Source organism: Tympanuchus pallidicinctus, unplaced genomic scaffold (genome assembly GCF_026119805.1).
Source record: "Tympanuchus pallidicinctus isolate F22 unplaced genomic scaffold, pur_lepc_1.0 scaffold9, whole genome shotgun sequence".
Taxonomy (NCBI): domain Eukaryota; kingdom Metazoa; phylum Chordata; class Aves; order Galliformes; family Phasianidae; genus Tympanuchus; species Tympanuchus pallidicinctus.
Genome location: NW_026294813.1, coordinates 15,183,141 through 15,198,298, shown reverse-complemented (window position 1 = coordinate 15,198,298; position 15,158 = coordinate 15,183,141). Strand labels below are relative to the sequence as shown.

Sequence of the window (15,158 nt, the reverse complement as noted above, 5' to 3'; positions counted from 1 at the left end):
GTGCCTCACAACCCAAGATATTCCATGATTCTATGGTAACATACCGCAGGGAACACTCCAACCTCTGCCCCTGCGTCCCCAGTCCGCTTCTGCACCTGATGCAGGAGGCTCAGCATTTATCCTCTGATCCACAGACCACTCTGATCCCTCAGCTGGTATATGCCAAATTCCAGAGCTGCCCTCCCTCCCCCTGCATACTGACACCCGCACCAGTTTCTAGCATGCTCCTGTACCCACTCCTGAGTGGCACCAGCAACAGCTTGAGCTACTGCATGCAACCGCTGGCACAAGGCCTTATGAAATTTCAGTGTCTGGTGGCTCTTGGCTCCAGGCTCTTCTTGCAGATTGTCACAGGCTCAGTGCCTCTCAGGTCAGTTTCACTTCATGTTGCACCCCTCCACGTTGGGACATGGCCCTGAGTACCAGAAGGATGTTCTGCAGCAACGGTACTATTTATTACATGATCAGATTCAGATACAAAATAAGGGCCAAGGGAAGAAGAAGAACGTCTGGCTGGGGAAGATGGCAGAACAGGGCTCCCCACAGCCTCACAGGCCCTGGACAAGTATCCCCTTTCTGGTGGGTGCTGTCCCATCAGCGTGTCCAGTGTCTGTTCAGCCCCACTAGCTGGAGGTCACCTGCTCTGCCTTAAGCATCTCTGTGCTGGGGGGCTGAGGATCCCCATGGGCTGGAGGTAGCTCATCCCGAGTCTTCACAGCTTGTGTCTTGGTCAGTGTGGTGTAGATGCCCAATGCCTGCAGGAAATGAGAAAGCTATCAGGGAGGAGATGAGACACAGTGGATGATACAGGAACAAAGATGGTCATTTGTCCCTAGAGAGGGCCCTGTGAGACAGCAGGAAGAGTACTTGCATCAGGTCTATGTCAGAAGACAGGGTGTACATAGGGCTGGGACAGAGCACGCCCCACAAGTAGACAGGGCCCCAGCTTTTCTAAAAGGGCTCTGCTCAAGGCCTTGATGTTGCCATGCCACATCACCATTTTAAGACAGCTATACGGAGAACAGATAGCACACAGCAATGCCTTCAGGAACCAAGCCAAATCCCTGTCTACATTCAGTTCCATGCCAGCAGAGAGATGGTCAGGAAAGAGGCAAATTTACATATCAAGCAGACAGAGAGAAGTCAGCACTTGCCTAGTATTTTCACCAGCTTGTTCTGCCCTCTCTTCCACAGCTGCAAACCAGCACAGGCCCATTTTGCAACTAGGGACTGTCACAACTGGGACTGTCTGGTTCCCACAGGATGCTGCAAAGCAGCTGCTCCAGCCCACACCTTCTATTCCAGACCCACATGCTGGGACAATTTCCTCATCTCCACACCTCCTCTTACTCAGCACAAACATCCATCCACCAGGGCAAACTGAGCTGTCACCTTCACTATCCCCCAACAAACAGGATCCCATTGCTGACACTGACCTGTGCTACCATGTGGGTGACATCACCAGTGTTGGTTGGGAGCAGGACCGTGTTGGAATCTTTGGCAAGCTTGGAGAAGGCGCTCACATACTGCTCAGCCACAGAGAGAGAGGCTGCTGCACTGCCATGCTGGAGAGAGACAGATCAGGCTCATCAGGAAAGATGCCGAGTCATGTACCACCAAGAGCTCAACCCAGCCTGTCCTACACGGCAGCACATTACAGCAGCAAAACTCCTCACTGCTGCACAAGTTGCCAACAGACATCAGGGAGGGATGGAGGGAGCATGCAGGAGGGAGGGAGCCATGTGCCACCCCCACTTAAGTTTCACCTCTCTCAATGCTAGCGCCAAAGCTCTGGCTTCCCTCAGGAGCCATGGCTTACCTGCTGTGCGAGAGCAGCTGCCAGAAGCTGAATGGCCTCAGCCTTGGCCTTAGCTCTGACCAACATGGCATTGGCTTCTCCTGCAATGAAGCACAGCAGAATGCACATCAGAACTGAGACAAAGCACTTGCAAGAACTACAGCAAGAAAATTTCATTCATGCAAAGCCCCTTTTTAGATAACAATAACCCAGTGTTGTTCTACAACAACCTTCCTGCTTCCCCAGGCTGTGGAGGGGCCCCTAAGGCCTAGCAGAGAGAATGAGCAGCTGAGGAAGCCTGGCCCACAGCAATGCAGTCTGCTCTCAAGGAGAATCAGCCCTCAGTACAGAGCAGTGCAGATCCCCCCCAGGCCCTAGTATTCAAGACATATTCCAGTCGAAGGCACTACCAGCAGCTTTGTTGATTTGTTCGGCTTTCTCAGCTTCTGACGCCAAGATCTGGGCTTGCTTCTGCCCCTCAGCCACGTTGATAGCAGACTCCCGCGTCCCCTCTGATTCCAGCACTGTTGCCCGCTTCCGTCGCTCTGCCTCCACCTGCAAAGACAGGAGCTGAGGCTGAATCTGGCAGGCAGCTCCGCACCACACTGCCAGTCGCTCACTGCTCAGCTCCCAGTGGGACATGGGAGAGAATCACAGAAAAAGGAAGAAGTATAACTTCTTTATAAAGATAAAAGCTATTTAGTAAGACAGCGAAGGGAGAGAGAAGTAACACTAATGATAATTATATACACATGCACAGTTTTACAAAATGAGAGATTCACAAAGCAATCGTACACCTCCCACTGACTGATGCCCAGGCAATCCCCTAGCTACCTCCCCAAAGTTTTTTTAATTTTGTCACCTATCATAGGGTATCAAACATTGCTTTGACCAGTTTAGGTCAGCTATCCCTGTACTGCCTTCTCCCAGCACCCCGCTGGGAAGGGCAGTATGAGAAGCTGACCAATATATGCCCTTGATTCTGTACAGTGTTGCTGAGCAACTAAATCATTGGTGTGTTATCAACATTGCTTTTTTCTTCTAGAGCCAAATTACAGCACCATGCCAGGCATCGCAGAGGAAATGAACTGTGTCCTACATAAAAGCAGGACAACAGGTCAGCAGCCCACCTGCCACAATGCTCTGACGAAACCCCACCCACAGGGAGAGGACAGCAAAGACACATTGCTAACATTCCACTTGGACAAGCATGGCTTAGCACAGGGTAAGAAGATGGCTGCAAAACGTTAAGAGATCCCCGGTGTGGGCTGGTTCTCCTTCTTGGGATTTTAAAGGGAGCCAGCAGAGCTTGTGTGTACCAGGCAGAGACCTCCACTGCAGGAATAAGGATCAGATTTACTCAATAGCTGTGCATTTGCAGCCAAAGTGCCAAAAGGCTTCCTCCCCTGCAGAACAGTCCGGTGCTGTAAGCTCCGGATGGAGAACAGTGGTACTGAATGGAAAGGGTGGCTTATGTCTCATTCCACACTGTTCACCCAGAGAGCCAAACCTGCATCTGCATAGATTCCTTCACACGTGGGGGCACGTGAATGTCCTTAATCTCATAACGTAGACACCGGATACCCCAGCAGTCTGAGGCTTGGTTGATGGCATCCACTATGTTGGCATTGAGGGACTCACGTTCCTGGAATGTACAGATGAAACAGTAGAGAAAAAAGAAGAGAATACAGAGATCAGAAGGGATGCAGACACGCCCCCTGTGGGCCAACATTAGCCAGAAAAGCCCTACTTCAGGAGTCAAAGGCAGGGCTAGATGTTCCCACTATCTCTTAAGGTCACATTCTCCCAATGAGGGCAGTGACTAAAATCAAAATTGCTGATACACTGCCGTACATCGGTGTACAACTGGATACAAAGATCTCTCCCAGGAATGCAAACAGTTCCTCAGACCACCAAAAAAAAAAAAAAAAAGCAGCATGGGGGTTACAGCCCACTTGAACACGGTCAGGATGACGCTCATCTCGGGCTTGAGCAAAATGTTGATGATTTGAGAGAAACAGAACTGCACCATCCAGGTCAGGGCACGGGGCACGAAAATAACTGATGCAAGACACATCTCCAAGGATTCACAAACAGGCTGAGAGAAACAGAAGCCAGAAGCTCTCTAAATAAAATGCATTTTGGTATTAAATGTATCAGCGTGGATGCACAGAACCCGCAGGGTTTCGAGAAGCTGTCAGATACTGGCAGCTCCAGTATCCACCTCCCCAACTCACCCGGAAGACTCTATCAAGGGAAAGTTTGCCAAGTTCAGATCTCATCGTGGTCTGGGCCAATTGGGTCACAGCATACTCGGGATCCTCCACCCCATAGCTTGCCTGGGAAACAGAAGCAAAATGTACAAAGTCTGTGGTAATGCTGAAAGGGACATCAGGAGAGGCAGAGTGGGTAAACCTAGCGCTAAGATGAAAGATCTGCTGCAGACATGCTTGCTGAGCTCCTCTTCCCAGAGAGCAGCCCCAGGGAAAGGGTACTTTGCCCACCCACCCGCATAGCACATAAAGGATGGAGCACGTGTTTCAGAGTAAGGTGAGATGGGAGAGGCCAGTAAATTGTGCATGAGGGGCTGCCATGGTAGCCAGTACGCTGGGGCTGCACAGAGCCCACTGGGCACAGCCAGAGCTGCAGGCTGCCTCATGCCTTCAGGTTGAAGCTTAGCCTCAGCATAGCAGGGATGGTACCTTGTAGGGATCCATGACACGCAGGTAGAGCACTCCATCAATCTGCAGGGTGACATTATCTGCCAGGAGAGAACGACACATTCTGTTTATCAAAGCAAATGCATGGCACCTCCTCTGAGAGAATTAGCAGAGCTGTGAAAGGTGGTCCCTTTCCTGCTTTAGCATGGCAGGTGTTGGCCCTTGGAGGCTGCGAAATTGCTTTTGATAAATTCTTTGCAATACCAGGCAGTGTTATTAGGAAAGTCAATGATCATAGATAGGAAGAAGTTAACCCATCTGATGGTGACATAGCTTCTGACTACAGAACACCCATCCTCAGGGCGGGGCCTTCATCCAGGAAACGCTCTCGCTGTGGAGGCCAGTCCTCGAATGAGCCAGGGAGGCGTCCACTCCTTATGGTCATGTGGAAAGCAAAGGTGAACTGCTTGCACCCGTGCTTCCTGGGCCAATGCTTCACCAGGTGCTCAATCATCAGTTCAGGTCATGACATAACAGTTTCCTAACAGCTGGATTAGCAGAAATACAGATCCTTGTGCAAAAAGGGCTCCTACATCCTCTACAAAGTGCCTTATTTTTACAAAAGAAATCTCAGGCCTTGATATCAAGATGTTTCATGCTATAGTGATGCTAACAGATAAAAGTTTAAACGAGAAATAAACAGGATGCTTAACATTAGAATTTTAACAAACATGCCCACCAAATTGACCTGAAATATCTGTATGACACAAAAACATGGGAAGATCTTCCTAGTTGAAAATGGAAAAACATATAAATTCTGAAAAACTGATCCCTTTCTGTGTTGAACAGATCAAGGCAGTAGTGGAGCAGCCCAGACAGACTGACAGGGTTCTCCTGGTCACACTGCCACGGGTATGGGCAAGCCTGGATCCCCAGGACAGGGCCGAGTGCAGGAGCCCGTGACATTTCTGACCACACCGCCCCTCACTCACCCTGCACGCAAGGGAAGGGACAGGAGACAGAAGCCCTTCTTACCTAGGGTGACAGCTGACTGCTCTGGGACATTGATGACGATTTCTTTGAGACTCTGCACATAACGTATCCGATCCAGCAGAGGGATGAGGAAATTCAAACCCTGCGACAAAGGTGCGATTGGACAGCTGAGCCCTGAAGCCAGGCAAGGGTTTTCCCACCCAGACAGCTCAGAACAGAGGGAAGTACAAACGAACCCCAAGCACGACGTGCTCCCATTGCTGCCAATAAGTTTACTTCACACACGAGGGAGCTTAAATTACCTACTGCCATAACACCCCACTACAGGAAATTCGTCTACAGGCAGTTTTAAAAGGATCGCAGTCGGTACGAACAAGCACAGGCACTCGGACCATCCCCTCAATCCGCGCACAACACACGTGCTCGCTACCGCTCTAGGAACCTGAGGAATCCAGGAGGGGAGAAAAGCGGCTCCTTACAGGCTCGAGGATGCGGTGGAACTTGCCCATCCTCTCCACCACCCAGGCCTCCTGCTGCGGCACGAACAGCACGCCGATATTGACGGGCAGCCCGGAGTTCAGCCGTTGCGGGGCCGGGGCCAGCCACGCCGGGCGCTTCAGCACTGGTGCGCGCTGCGGAAAGGAAAGGCACGGAATGGGGCCGGCGCTCCGCACGCCTCTCATCCCCCGCCGGGCTGCCGGCCTCCATCCGCTCCGCGCGGCGAGAGGACCGGGCTGCGATCCGGGGCTCCCCGCGGCCGCACACGGAGCTCGCGCCGGCCGAGGTCGCCGCCCCGCTCCCCTCGGACCCCAACACGCTGCGGGACACTCTGAATCCCGAACCCCGCGGTCCCCGCACCCGCAGCAGCCCAGGCCCGGCTCGCCGCGCCGCCTGCGCCAGCATCGCGCCGCTCCCCGCCCGCCGCCCCGGAATGCTCTCCGCGCCGCCCCGCCCCTTCCGGGAGAGCCGCCCGTTTCCTCCTCCCGGCCCGGCCCGGCCCGGCCGCCTCGCCCCATGGTTCCGCAGTGCCCGAGGTCGGAGGTCCGGGTTACGTTTCCAAACGTTTATTAAATAGAAACCAACACAGAAGTACCGCTACTGCGCTCCGGGCGGGGCCCCAGCACGGAGTGCCGCGGGGCGAACCCCCGGCCCTGGGGTGCCGCAGGGAGAGGCCAGCGGGGTTCTGGGGCGAAGGGCAGGGGCAGCTCCTCACCTGGCCCTCACGGGCCCCCTGGGAGGGGGGGGGGTTCCACCCGGCCCCTGAAGGGCCACAGCCCCCGCTCCGTGTCATTCCGGCCGGTGGCTGGCGCCCTGCGCGGAGCCGCGCCCCAATACGCACGCACGGTGATGTTTCAGCCACGTGGAATTGATGCCCCCTCTCGGCCAACCCTCCAGGCTCGTTCTTCGCCCCTGCCCTCACCCCCATCACCCCGGCTGTCCCCTGCCAGGAACCATATCTCCAACACCTCCGCACCCCTATGACAATAAATACTAATAAATACAAACTTCTGAACTTTCTGCTCCCAACCCACGGCCGGGTGCAGGTTGGGAGGAGCCCTCCCCCTCAGCTCCAGCCACACCTCCCAGCTTGCAAAAGTCCTGGGCATAGCCCCAGAGTGCTCCCCAGCCCCTGCCCCTCCTCATAAATCCCCTTTGGTGATGCCAGCTCTGTCCCAGGGCACAGCTGTGACATCAGTGCTGCTCAGGAGGATGGGTGCGTAGGGTTGGGGACACTTCCAGGTGGCTGCGCTTGGTCTCTCTTTTACTCAGTGATCCCCAAAGCACCGGGCTGGGCACTGCTCGGTGGCCCTGAGCAAGGGAGAAGGTCAGGGCCAGGGTGAGTAGCGAGGGTTTCTTGGCATCTCCGTGAAGGATTTCAGTTCATATGGGATCCCCGAGTCGACCTCAATCGACTTGCGTGAGAAAAGCAGCCGGATGTTGTCATGAAGGTAGATCTTCCCAGACTTGGAGCTGTGAAATCTGAGAGAAGGATGAAGGAATTTTAGGCGTGCACACAAGGGCCAGGACAGCCTAACTGACAGCAGGGGACACAGCTCCCTTCCCTTCTGTGGCCCCTGATCAAGGTAGCCACATTCCGGTTGCCTTTGGAGGGATAAAACCCACTGCCCTTGGGCAGAACAGCAGCTTCCACCTCCTTGCAGCCCATCAGTGCAAACAGAGGCTGGTCCCTGCTCCTCCTCACAGCTGCAGGGTCAGGCTGCCGTGTTCCTAGACCACCAGGTCTATAGATTTGGAGAAGGAAACATAGGGAAAAGGGGTCTGGGAGCCCAGGGTACTCATGGGCAGGTCCCACCCCACCCAGTATTCCTACCTCAGGTGCATCAGGTAGCAGAGGACCCTGCGGGGTGGGTCGGAGCCTGGTGGCTCACTGCAGGACACAGTGGCCCCCTTCTCTTTCCCCACAGGCACCAGGAAAATGCGGTGGCGTAGGAAGGTCATGTGATTGGCAGGCATGTCCTGGAAGTCGTACGTCACCAAGAACATCTTCACCACAGTCTTGTTGGGGTTAAATAAGGTCTGCGGGTAGAGGATGGATGGGTAGTGGTCAGACAAGGTAGGTACTGCTGGGGCATCTGGCCCCATGTCAGTCCCAGGGGGTTTTGCATGAGGCTCAGCTCTTGCCCAGTCCATAAAATCCAGCAAGTGTTGCTCAGAGACCCAGCCAACACAAGTAAGTCATACCCACCCAACTCTACTCTTGTGCTCCCATCCCATTGTCACTGCACATATACAGTCTCCTGCTGGGGACCCCACTAGCCTTGACCTTCCCCAAATCTCCTGTCCCTGTGTCTCACAGCAAGCACCCTGGGGGGTCCCATGCTTCCTCCACCATGCTTTTTTGTGTGCATGCAAACTCTTGATAGAAACAGAAAAATTCGATGCCCCATTTTTGGAAGCATTCAAGGCCAGGCTGGATGAAGCTTTGGGAAGCCTACTCTGGTGGGAGATGTCCCTGCCCCACAGCAGTGGTTTGGAACTAGACGGTCCCTTCCCAAGGAAGACATTCTACGACTGTGTGATAATGCAGCACGTCCACTTTGAGAAGCCACAGGAGCCCACTCACCACTTGGATGGTTCCAGCTTTAGGAACACTGTAACCCTTCTTTCCCAAGGCTTCCAAGTCAATCACTCCCTGGGGCAAAAGAAACAGCATGTGTGAGAAGGAGAAATGTATTGTCCAGATGGGACCTGGCAGTGCCGAGATCCCATTTCTTCTTTGCTTTGCAGGTTAAATGGTAGTGTCCTCAGACTTGAGGACTTGAGCCGTGCTTTCCAGAGACGCGCAGCCCCCCGATTAGAGAACATGCAGCGTCTGGACACAGCCCCCAGTCACCTCCCCCACAGTCCCAGCCCACCCGTGTACCAGGAAAGGCGAGGGCGCGCTGTGCTCGGAGATGTCGAAGTAGGTGACGTCCACGGGCAGGGTGACATGCTGCGGGCAGTAGGAGCCGCTGGCACCAATCTCTGCGGTGAACCCCTCGATGCGCCCCGATGGTGCAAAGCGCCCTTTCAGGATGGACTCCTGAGAAAGGAGGAAAGCATTACAGACCTTCCAGCACTGTGCAAGGTAAACAATCTGCACTGCAGGCTGGTGTCTGCGGATCCTTGTGTGCCTCCAGGCTCTCTGGAGGCCCTGGCTGCACGTTCAGACAGAACCCACAGGTGGGCTTAAATCACCCTTCTGACACAGAGGAAGTGCTGGCTAAGCTGTCCTCTTGGTGAACATCTGCTGGCCAACATAGCCAACACGTGCTGGGCCCTTGGACAAGCCACCATACCCCATGCCAACTGCTGTAGAAAGCAGTTGGCTCTCATCAGGCTCAGCTTCTCCCAGACTGGTGCCAGCCCAGCCCAAGCTTTCAGGACCCACCTCCCTCCCTAGCAGGCCATCACGATATGGGCACCATTACCTCAAAATTGCCCAGCAGAGCATGGCTGACAGTGGTGGTGGCCCAGGATGATGCAGAGGAACGGGTTCCTCTCCGGAGGCTGCTCCGGAGATGTCGCCTTGAGAGAGAGGAGAATATCAGCACGGGACTGAAGAGCAGAGACCTGGGCCACACATGTTCCTCAGAGTGCAGATCCCTCCCCAGTGGGAATGGGGGCACGTCCCTCTCTCCTGCCCCTTTCCTCAGCGGAGGTTGAACTCATTTTCCTAACCCTGGAAGCAGTCTCCCTCCACCTCACAGCCAGGGCTCTTGTGGGTCTTGAAAGCCAACCCAACCTGGCCACCCCACTGGGATATAAGGTGCTGGGACCACTGTACTCGAGACCCTGCAGTGGGGCCTCGCTGCCACGACACTCACGATTTGAGGCGCAGCCCGCTCTTCAGCCTCCTCCCGACTGTAGTGCAATCTGCAGAGCTCTGGAAAGGACATGAAACCAGGAACTGTATTAGGGCAGCAGCTGGGGATGTGCACCTCAGGAGATGCTACCACCCATTGCCCTGTCCCACAATGGTCCCAGCAGATGAGACAAGTCCCTCTGAGGCTGAGCAGCACAAGACATCTGGGGCTAAAGGGCTGCCCAAATCCAGAGCTGGCTACAAGGGCAGGTCCTCACCCTCCCAAACTGGGCCTGTTGAGGAAAGCAATGGTAGTGCCTGAGCCAAGGGTACAGCACGCAGCCTCCCACCCTGAAAACCAGGTCCTAAGGAATGGCAACACATACGACAAAGCTCCCTGGGCAGCCTGGGAAAAGTCCCATCCCCGTGCAATCTGTGCAAAGTCTGGGCACAGGTTCATGCTGCCCACAGCCGGGCTCCTATAGCTGCAGAGCGGGGGCCTAAAGCCACATTGCTGTCTCCTTTTAAAGGCACCCCTTTTTCAGGGGTTTTCCTTTCTGGAAGCCACACAAAAGGCAGCACAGCACAAAGGGATGACGGAACTGGCTGGCATGACTGAGAAGGCATGACAAGGGAAGCTACTGGAGAGCCTCACTCTGCTGCTGGGGCAGCCAAGCTGGGGACAGTGACCAAAAAGGGTACGAGGGCAGGGATAGAGCTGTGTCCCATGCACGGTGCATTCCAGCTCTGAGAAGCAATCAGCCAAGGGTGCCTCTGCTTCTGCAGAGACAAGTGACAGCCTACATACTGCCTGTCCTAGGGCCAGCCACCAGCCACTGCCCTTCCCATGCCTGTGTTGTACCACTGGGACAATACGTAATGCCATGCCACTGTGGGCTACGTGCCCAAAAAGAACAGCCCAGGACATTCCCTGCCTCCTCCTGCCCCTGCAGTGACACTCACCTTGGCTGTGGGAAGCAGGTGATTCCAGAAAGGGGCTCCCTTGGCGTCGGTGCTGCGGCAAGCTGTGGGCACTGGGTGGCATGGCAGGGCTCTCTTCTTCCTCACCGGCTGGGATAGGCTCTCATCCTCGGAGCAGGAGTCAGCCATAATCTCACCAGCCGGTAGCAACTTCCTTTTGGCTGGGCAGCTGCTGCTGCTGCTGTTCCCACAGGGTGTCTTTTCCTGGGAGCTCAGGTTGCTAGGCTCAGGGCTGAGTAACATCTGTGGGGCTAGAGGCTCCTTGCACCCATTAGCCACCACCGGCCATTCCTCTGCTTCGCCAGCCCCGCAGCGGTGAGCGGGGCTGCTGCCTGGCTTCTCTCCCCTCCCACCACAGTCCAGCTGGGGTTTTTGTGCAATATTGTGCAAATCAAGGTCAGGTAGGTTATGGTCACTCATTTGCTCCCCATTCTCCCAGCAGTCTGCAAGCTGATTCCCCGGTGGGACCGGGCAACTATCTCTTGTGTGCAAAGTACTGCAAGCAATGTGCTGTGGCCAGAAGGAGGAGGTATCTTGCGGCTTGTCCTCTCTATTGGCCTTAGGGCTGGGACTGCTCACACACCGGTGCTCCACCACCTGCAGCCCACTATGGGAGAAATGCTGGGCAGAGCCGCACAGAGAGAGCTCGTCCACCAGCAGACCATCCTCAAAGGTATCATCGTCCTCCAGGGCAGCCTGCCCCAAGCCCCCATCACGCTTGCTGTCCACCCCACCACCCCAGTGAGTTCGTTTGGGATCCCGCACCCCCTCTGGAGTTCGCTGCTCAGGGTAGCTCCTCTTGAGAGTCGGATGACTGCCTGCTCGTTGCTCCGTGCTCTCAGAGGAGCTGGAGAGATGGGAGAAGATGGAGACCTGGTAAACCTTCTGGCGCTTGATCTCTGTCTCGTTGTAGCCCATGAGGATGCCGTGGTGGGCACAGTGTTGTGAGGAAGGCTCCAAGGCTGCCTCTCCACTGGGTCGGGACAGGCTGGAGTCAGCGCTGCGCTCCGGGGGCAGGGACGTCTCTGTGTGGATGTGCCGCATGGAGCCTCACTTGGCTGGACTCCACGTGGAGTTGGAGTCAGGACAGCCCATGCAGCAGCAGGAAGGGGACAGTAAAGTGCCACAGGTGATGCGAGAGGGCAGAAGCTAGACCTCTTGCTCAGGATGTCCAGGTGAGCCCCCCAGTATGGGGCTCTAGAAAGAGAAAGGAGTGAGGTCAGGCAAGATCATGGTCCTTGTCCAGCTTTCCAGCCCTGCTGGGAGACAGGCAGCTCTCCCCCGGGATGGAAGGAGGAATCAGCACAGTGTGGCTTCTCCAGAGAACCCTGTGGCATCACTCACCTGCAGGATCAGCACTTTTATCCCAGCATGGACACAAAGAGGATACTCCAGCAGGGCTGGAGGCTATTGCAGACAAGTCTGTACAAGCAAGGAGAAGAGGGTCTGCCCTCTGCTGGGGACCTGACATTCTCGTACCGCTCTGGAGTGCAGCAGTAAGGCAGGTCAGACCAGTCCCAGGGACTCAGGACTGTGACCCCATCAAGCACCAGCAATCAAATCTGTGAGTCCTTGCCAAGAAAACCTGTGCCAGCCATATGCGCTGAAGGACGCGGGCTGTCTCAGGTTGCCAGCTCCACAGTACGGATGGGAACCTGCCTGCGCAACCCAGTGGAATCTGAACAATTATCACAACTAGCTAGCTCTGATAGCTTGGACCAGAGTCCTCAACCACATGGATGAGCAATTGAGCAGCACCAGGGGTAGCAGAGACCACCATGGACTCCTGCACCATCCATCCACCCCTGTACTACCCATAAGACCCATCCTTGCATGCCTGGAGGAGTCAACCACCCTCATGCTGCACAAGGCCTTGATTTTATTTTCACCGTGTTTCAGATGTGGCCATGAGCTGTCTGAATTGATAAACCCTGAAATGTCTGCAAGAGACAAAGAGATGAGTAGTCTGCATAAAAATCAGTGGCGTGCCAAGGAGCTCCATCAAGGCTTAGGGGCAGGCATGCAAGAGAAGTAATTCTTCGAGCAGGTCAAGGCCATATGGAGACATTTTGACTCCAACTGTGGTACTTTGACTCCGCCTGTGATATTGAAGGAAAGGTGCCAGACTGGGGTGGTTGAGCCCAGGAAATTTCTTTTAAGAGAAACAACGAGAACACGCACCAGTACATGCTGGGGCCAATCGCCTGGAAAACAGCTTTACAGAAAGTGCCCTCAGATATCCTGGTGGACTCCAAGTTGCCTATGATCCAATGGTGCACCCTTGCCACAGAGAAGGGCTGTAACTCTTTCCCTCTGCCCACCACTGGTGAGGCCACTCCTGAGATCCAGGAAACAGCCACAAAGATCATTAAGAGAGTAGGGCACCTCTCCTATGAAGAAAGGCTGAGAGCTGTAACTATTCAGCCTGGAGAGAAGGTTCAGAGGGGATCTCATCAATACCTATAAGAACTTGAAGGGATGGTGCGAAGAGGACGGTGCTCTTTCTGTTGGCATCCAGTGACAGGACAAGAGGCAGTGGGTGCAACTGAAGTACATCAGGCTCTGTCTGAACACCAGGAAGTTTTTTTTATTGTGAAGGTGAGGTTGTAGATCCTTGCAGATCTATAAAAGCTGCCTGGACATAGGTCCAAGGCAGCATGCTCTGTGTGTCCCTACCTGAACTGGGGTTGGCCCAGATGGACACTGACCTCAGCCACTCCATGATGGCCCCCACTCCAGCCTGTCCTGTGTGCCCCCACACTCACCTCTCTGCAGCAGAATCCCACTCCACTCCGGATCAATCTCCCCGTCCCACAGTGGGCGGTCGTTGGCACAACTAGCTGAAGACACTTGCCAGCCAGGCACCCCCCAGAAGCGGCGTGGCTGCCGTGGAATGGCTCCCACCATCACGGTGTGCCTCCGAACCTCTGCAACGTCCTCTCCAGCTCTTTAGTCTTCACAGCAGCTCTGAGGGGAAAGAAAAAAGGGGGAGATGCAAGGCTAGCGTGATATAGATGCTCACCAGGAAGAGAAGGACAGGAGAATATTGCTGGCCTGAAGGGTCACACAAGTGGAGATGCCAGTCTTGAGGTCCAGCCTCTCCCCAGTGTCAAATAAATCTACAGATCATTTAAGGCAGTACTTTCACCTTATTCTCCCTTTAAATAATAAATACTTTAAACTAAGCTGTGAACTGTCACACCTTGCTTGTGCTTTGCAGTCTTTACTTGCTTTCCTGTATGAAACCCTGTGTGTATGAAGAGATCTCTACTTCAGTGAGGCTAAACAAGGCTAAGTGCAAGCTGTTGCACATGGATCAGCACAATCCCACATACATGCACGGACTGGAAGAACTCCTTGAGAGCAACCTCGCAGAGAAGGACTTGGGGATTCCGGTGGACAGAAAAGCTGTATATGAGGTAGCAGTGCATGCCTGCAATCGAAAAGGCCAACAGTACTGTGGGCTGCATTAACAGAGGGGAGCAGGGAGAGGGAGGGGACTGTCCCCTCCTGCTCTGCTCACGAGGCCCCATCTGCAGTATGCGTCCAGGTCTGGGGCCCTCAGCACAGGAGCGAGCTGTTGGAGCGGGTCCAAACTAGAGCATGGAAATAATCAGTCTACTGCAACATCTCTGCTACGAAGAAAGGTTTTGGGAGCTGGGCTTGCCCAGCCTGCAGAATAGAAAGCTCTGCAGAGATCTCCTTGCAGCTCTTTGGTATGTAAACGGACCTTATGACCAGAAAGGAGACCAATTTTTTACACAGACTGATAGTGATAGGGTAATGGAGAGTGGTTTTAATTTAAAAGAGGAGAGATTTATATTAGATGCTATAAAGCACTGCGGCACTTCAGAGCAGTGAGCTCTCAAGAACAGCTGTGGGTGCCCCAACCCTGAAGGCACTCCAGGCCGGATAGGATGAAGCCCTGGGCAGCCCCCCAGTGGGTGGGAGACAACCAGCCCATGACAGGGACTGGGACTGGGTGGGCTTTAAGGCTCCTTCCAACCCAAGCCATTCTCTGATTCTACAGTGATTCTATGATTAATTTTGGTGATCATTTCATAGCTTGTTTTCCAAGACACTGCAGTCACCAGAAACCTGTGGGCTTCCAGCTAGTTGCTGATCTCATGTCCATCCACACTTTCATCCACCATGCAGGACATTTTCTGGCCATACAAAGAAAAATACTTGCAATTACTTTCCTCCAGCCAGAGATGCCTGTCAGGAAAGGGAGAAACAGGAGCCTGACTGCCCTAAGACTGGAGGTTGGTTCCTCACAAGTGTTCTGTGGAGCACAGACAGCAATCTCTTCACACAGCACTCACCTGCTCAGAGGCGCTCTTTATGTACGGAGATTTGCAGGTAAGCGCAGCTCCCTTGTGGTTGTAAACCACCCGCACTGCAGCTTTGATGCCTGGAA

General features: G+C 54.4%; 2 protein-coding genes across 4 annotated transcripts in view; both read right to left on the bottom strand.

Annotated features, from left to right (window-relative positions):
* Positions 1–433: 433 nt before the first annotated feature.
* STOML2 (stomatin like 2) lies at positions 434–6,426 on the bottom strand. Its single transcript, XM_052670160.1, has 10 exons — positions 6,310–6,426; positions 5,931–6,083; positions 5,494–5,593; positions 4,501–4,559; positions 4,036–4,137; positions 3,309–3,443; positions 2,209–2,353; positions 1,820–1,899; positions 1,437–1,565; positions 434–755 (listed from the first exon to the last, which is right to left on the bottom strand). Exons 1-10 carry the CDS (start codon positions 6,352–6,354, stop codon positions 624–626), a joined length of 1,080 nt encoding a protein of 359 aa, XP_052526120.1. The 5' UTR covers positions 6,355–6,426; the 3' UTR covers positions 434–623.
* Positions 6,427–6,499: 73 nt separating this feature from the next.
* The window catches only part of ATOSB (atos homolog B), a 33,799-nt gene continuing 25,140 nt past the window's right edge, over positions 6,500–15,158 (bottom strand). For 2 of the 3 annotated variants that reach the window (XM_052670148.1, XM_052670149.1), the window contains 9 exons: positions 15,064–15,152; positions 13,504–13,705; positions 10,721–11,935; positions 9,780–9,838; positions 9,384–9,480; positions 8,837–8,995; positions 8,537–8,605; positions 7,784–7,989; positions 6,500–7,431 (listed from right to left, as the gene is read on the bottom strand). In XM_052670148.1, coding sequence (XP_052526108.1) covers positions 7,278–7,431; positions 7,784–7,989; positions 8,537–8,605; positions 8,837–8,995; positions 9,384–9,480; positions 9,780–9,838; positions 10,721–11,782 — 1,806 coding nt within the window. In that variant the 5' untranslated portion in view covers positions 11,783–11,935; positions 13,504–13,705; positions 15,064–15,152 and the 3' untranslated portion in view covers positions 6,500–7,277. Of the gene's footprint in view, positions 7,432–7,783; positions 7,990–8,536; positions 8,606–8,836; positions 8,996–9,383; positions 9,481–9,779; positions 9,839–10,720; positions 12,737–13,503; positions 13,706–15,063; positions 15,153–15,158 lie in introns of those variants that run through there. The other variant, XM_052670150.1, reaches the window with a different exon arrangement.

What these genes read in the sequence shown, in the direction of transcription:
- STOML2 (XM_052670160.1), bottom strand. Translation starts at nt 6,354, where the DNA reads ATGCTGGCGCAGGCGGCGCGGCGAGCCGGGCCTGGGCTGCTGCGG. An exon ending in TCCACCGCATCCTCGAGCCT is followed by an intron (nt 5,594 to 5,930) that starts GTAAGGAGCCGC and finishes CCTTTGTCGCAG; the next exon opens with GGTTTGAATTTCCTCATCCC. An exon ending in CAGCTGCTCTCGCACAGCAG is followed by an intron (nt 1,566 to 1,819) that starts GTAAGCCATGGC and finishes GTCTCTCTCCAG; the next exon opens with CATGGCAGTGCAGCAGCCTC.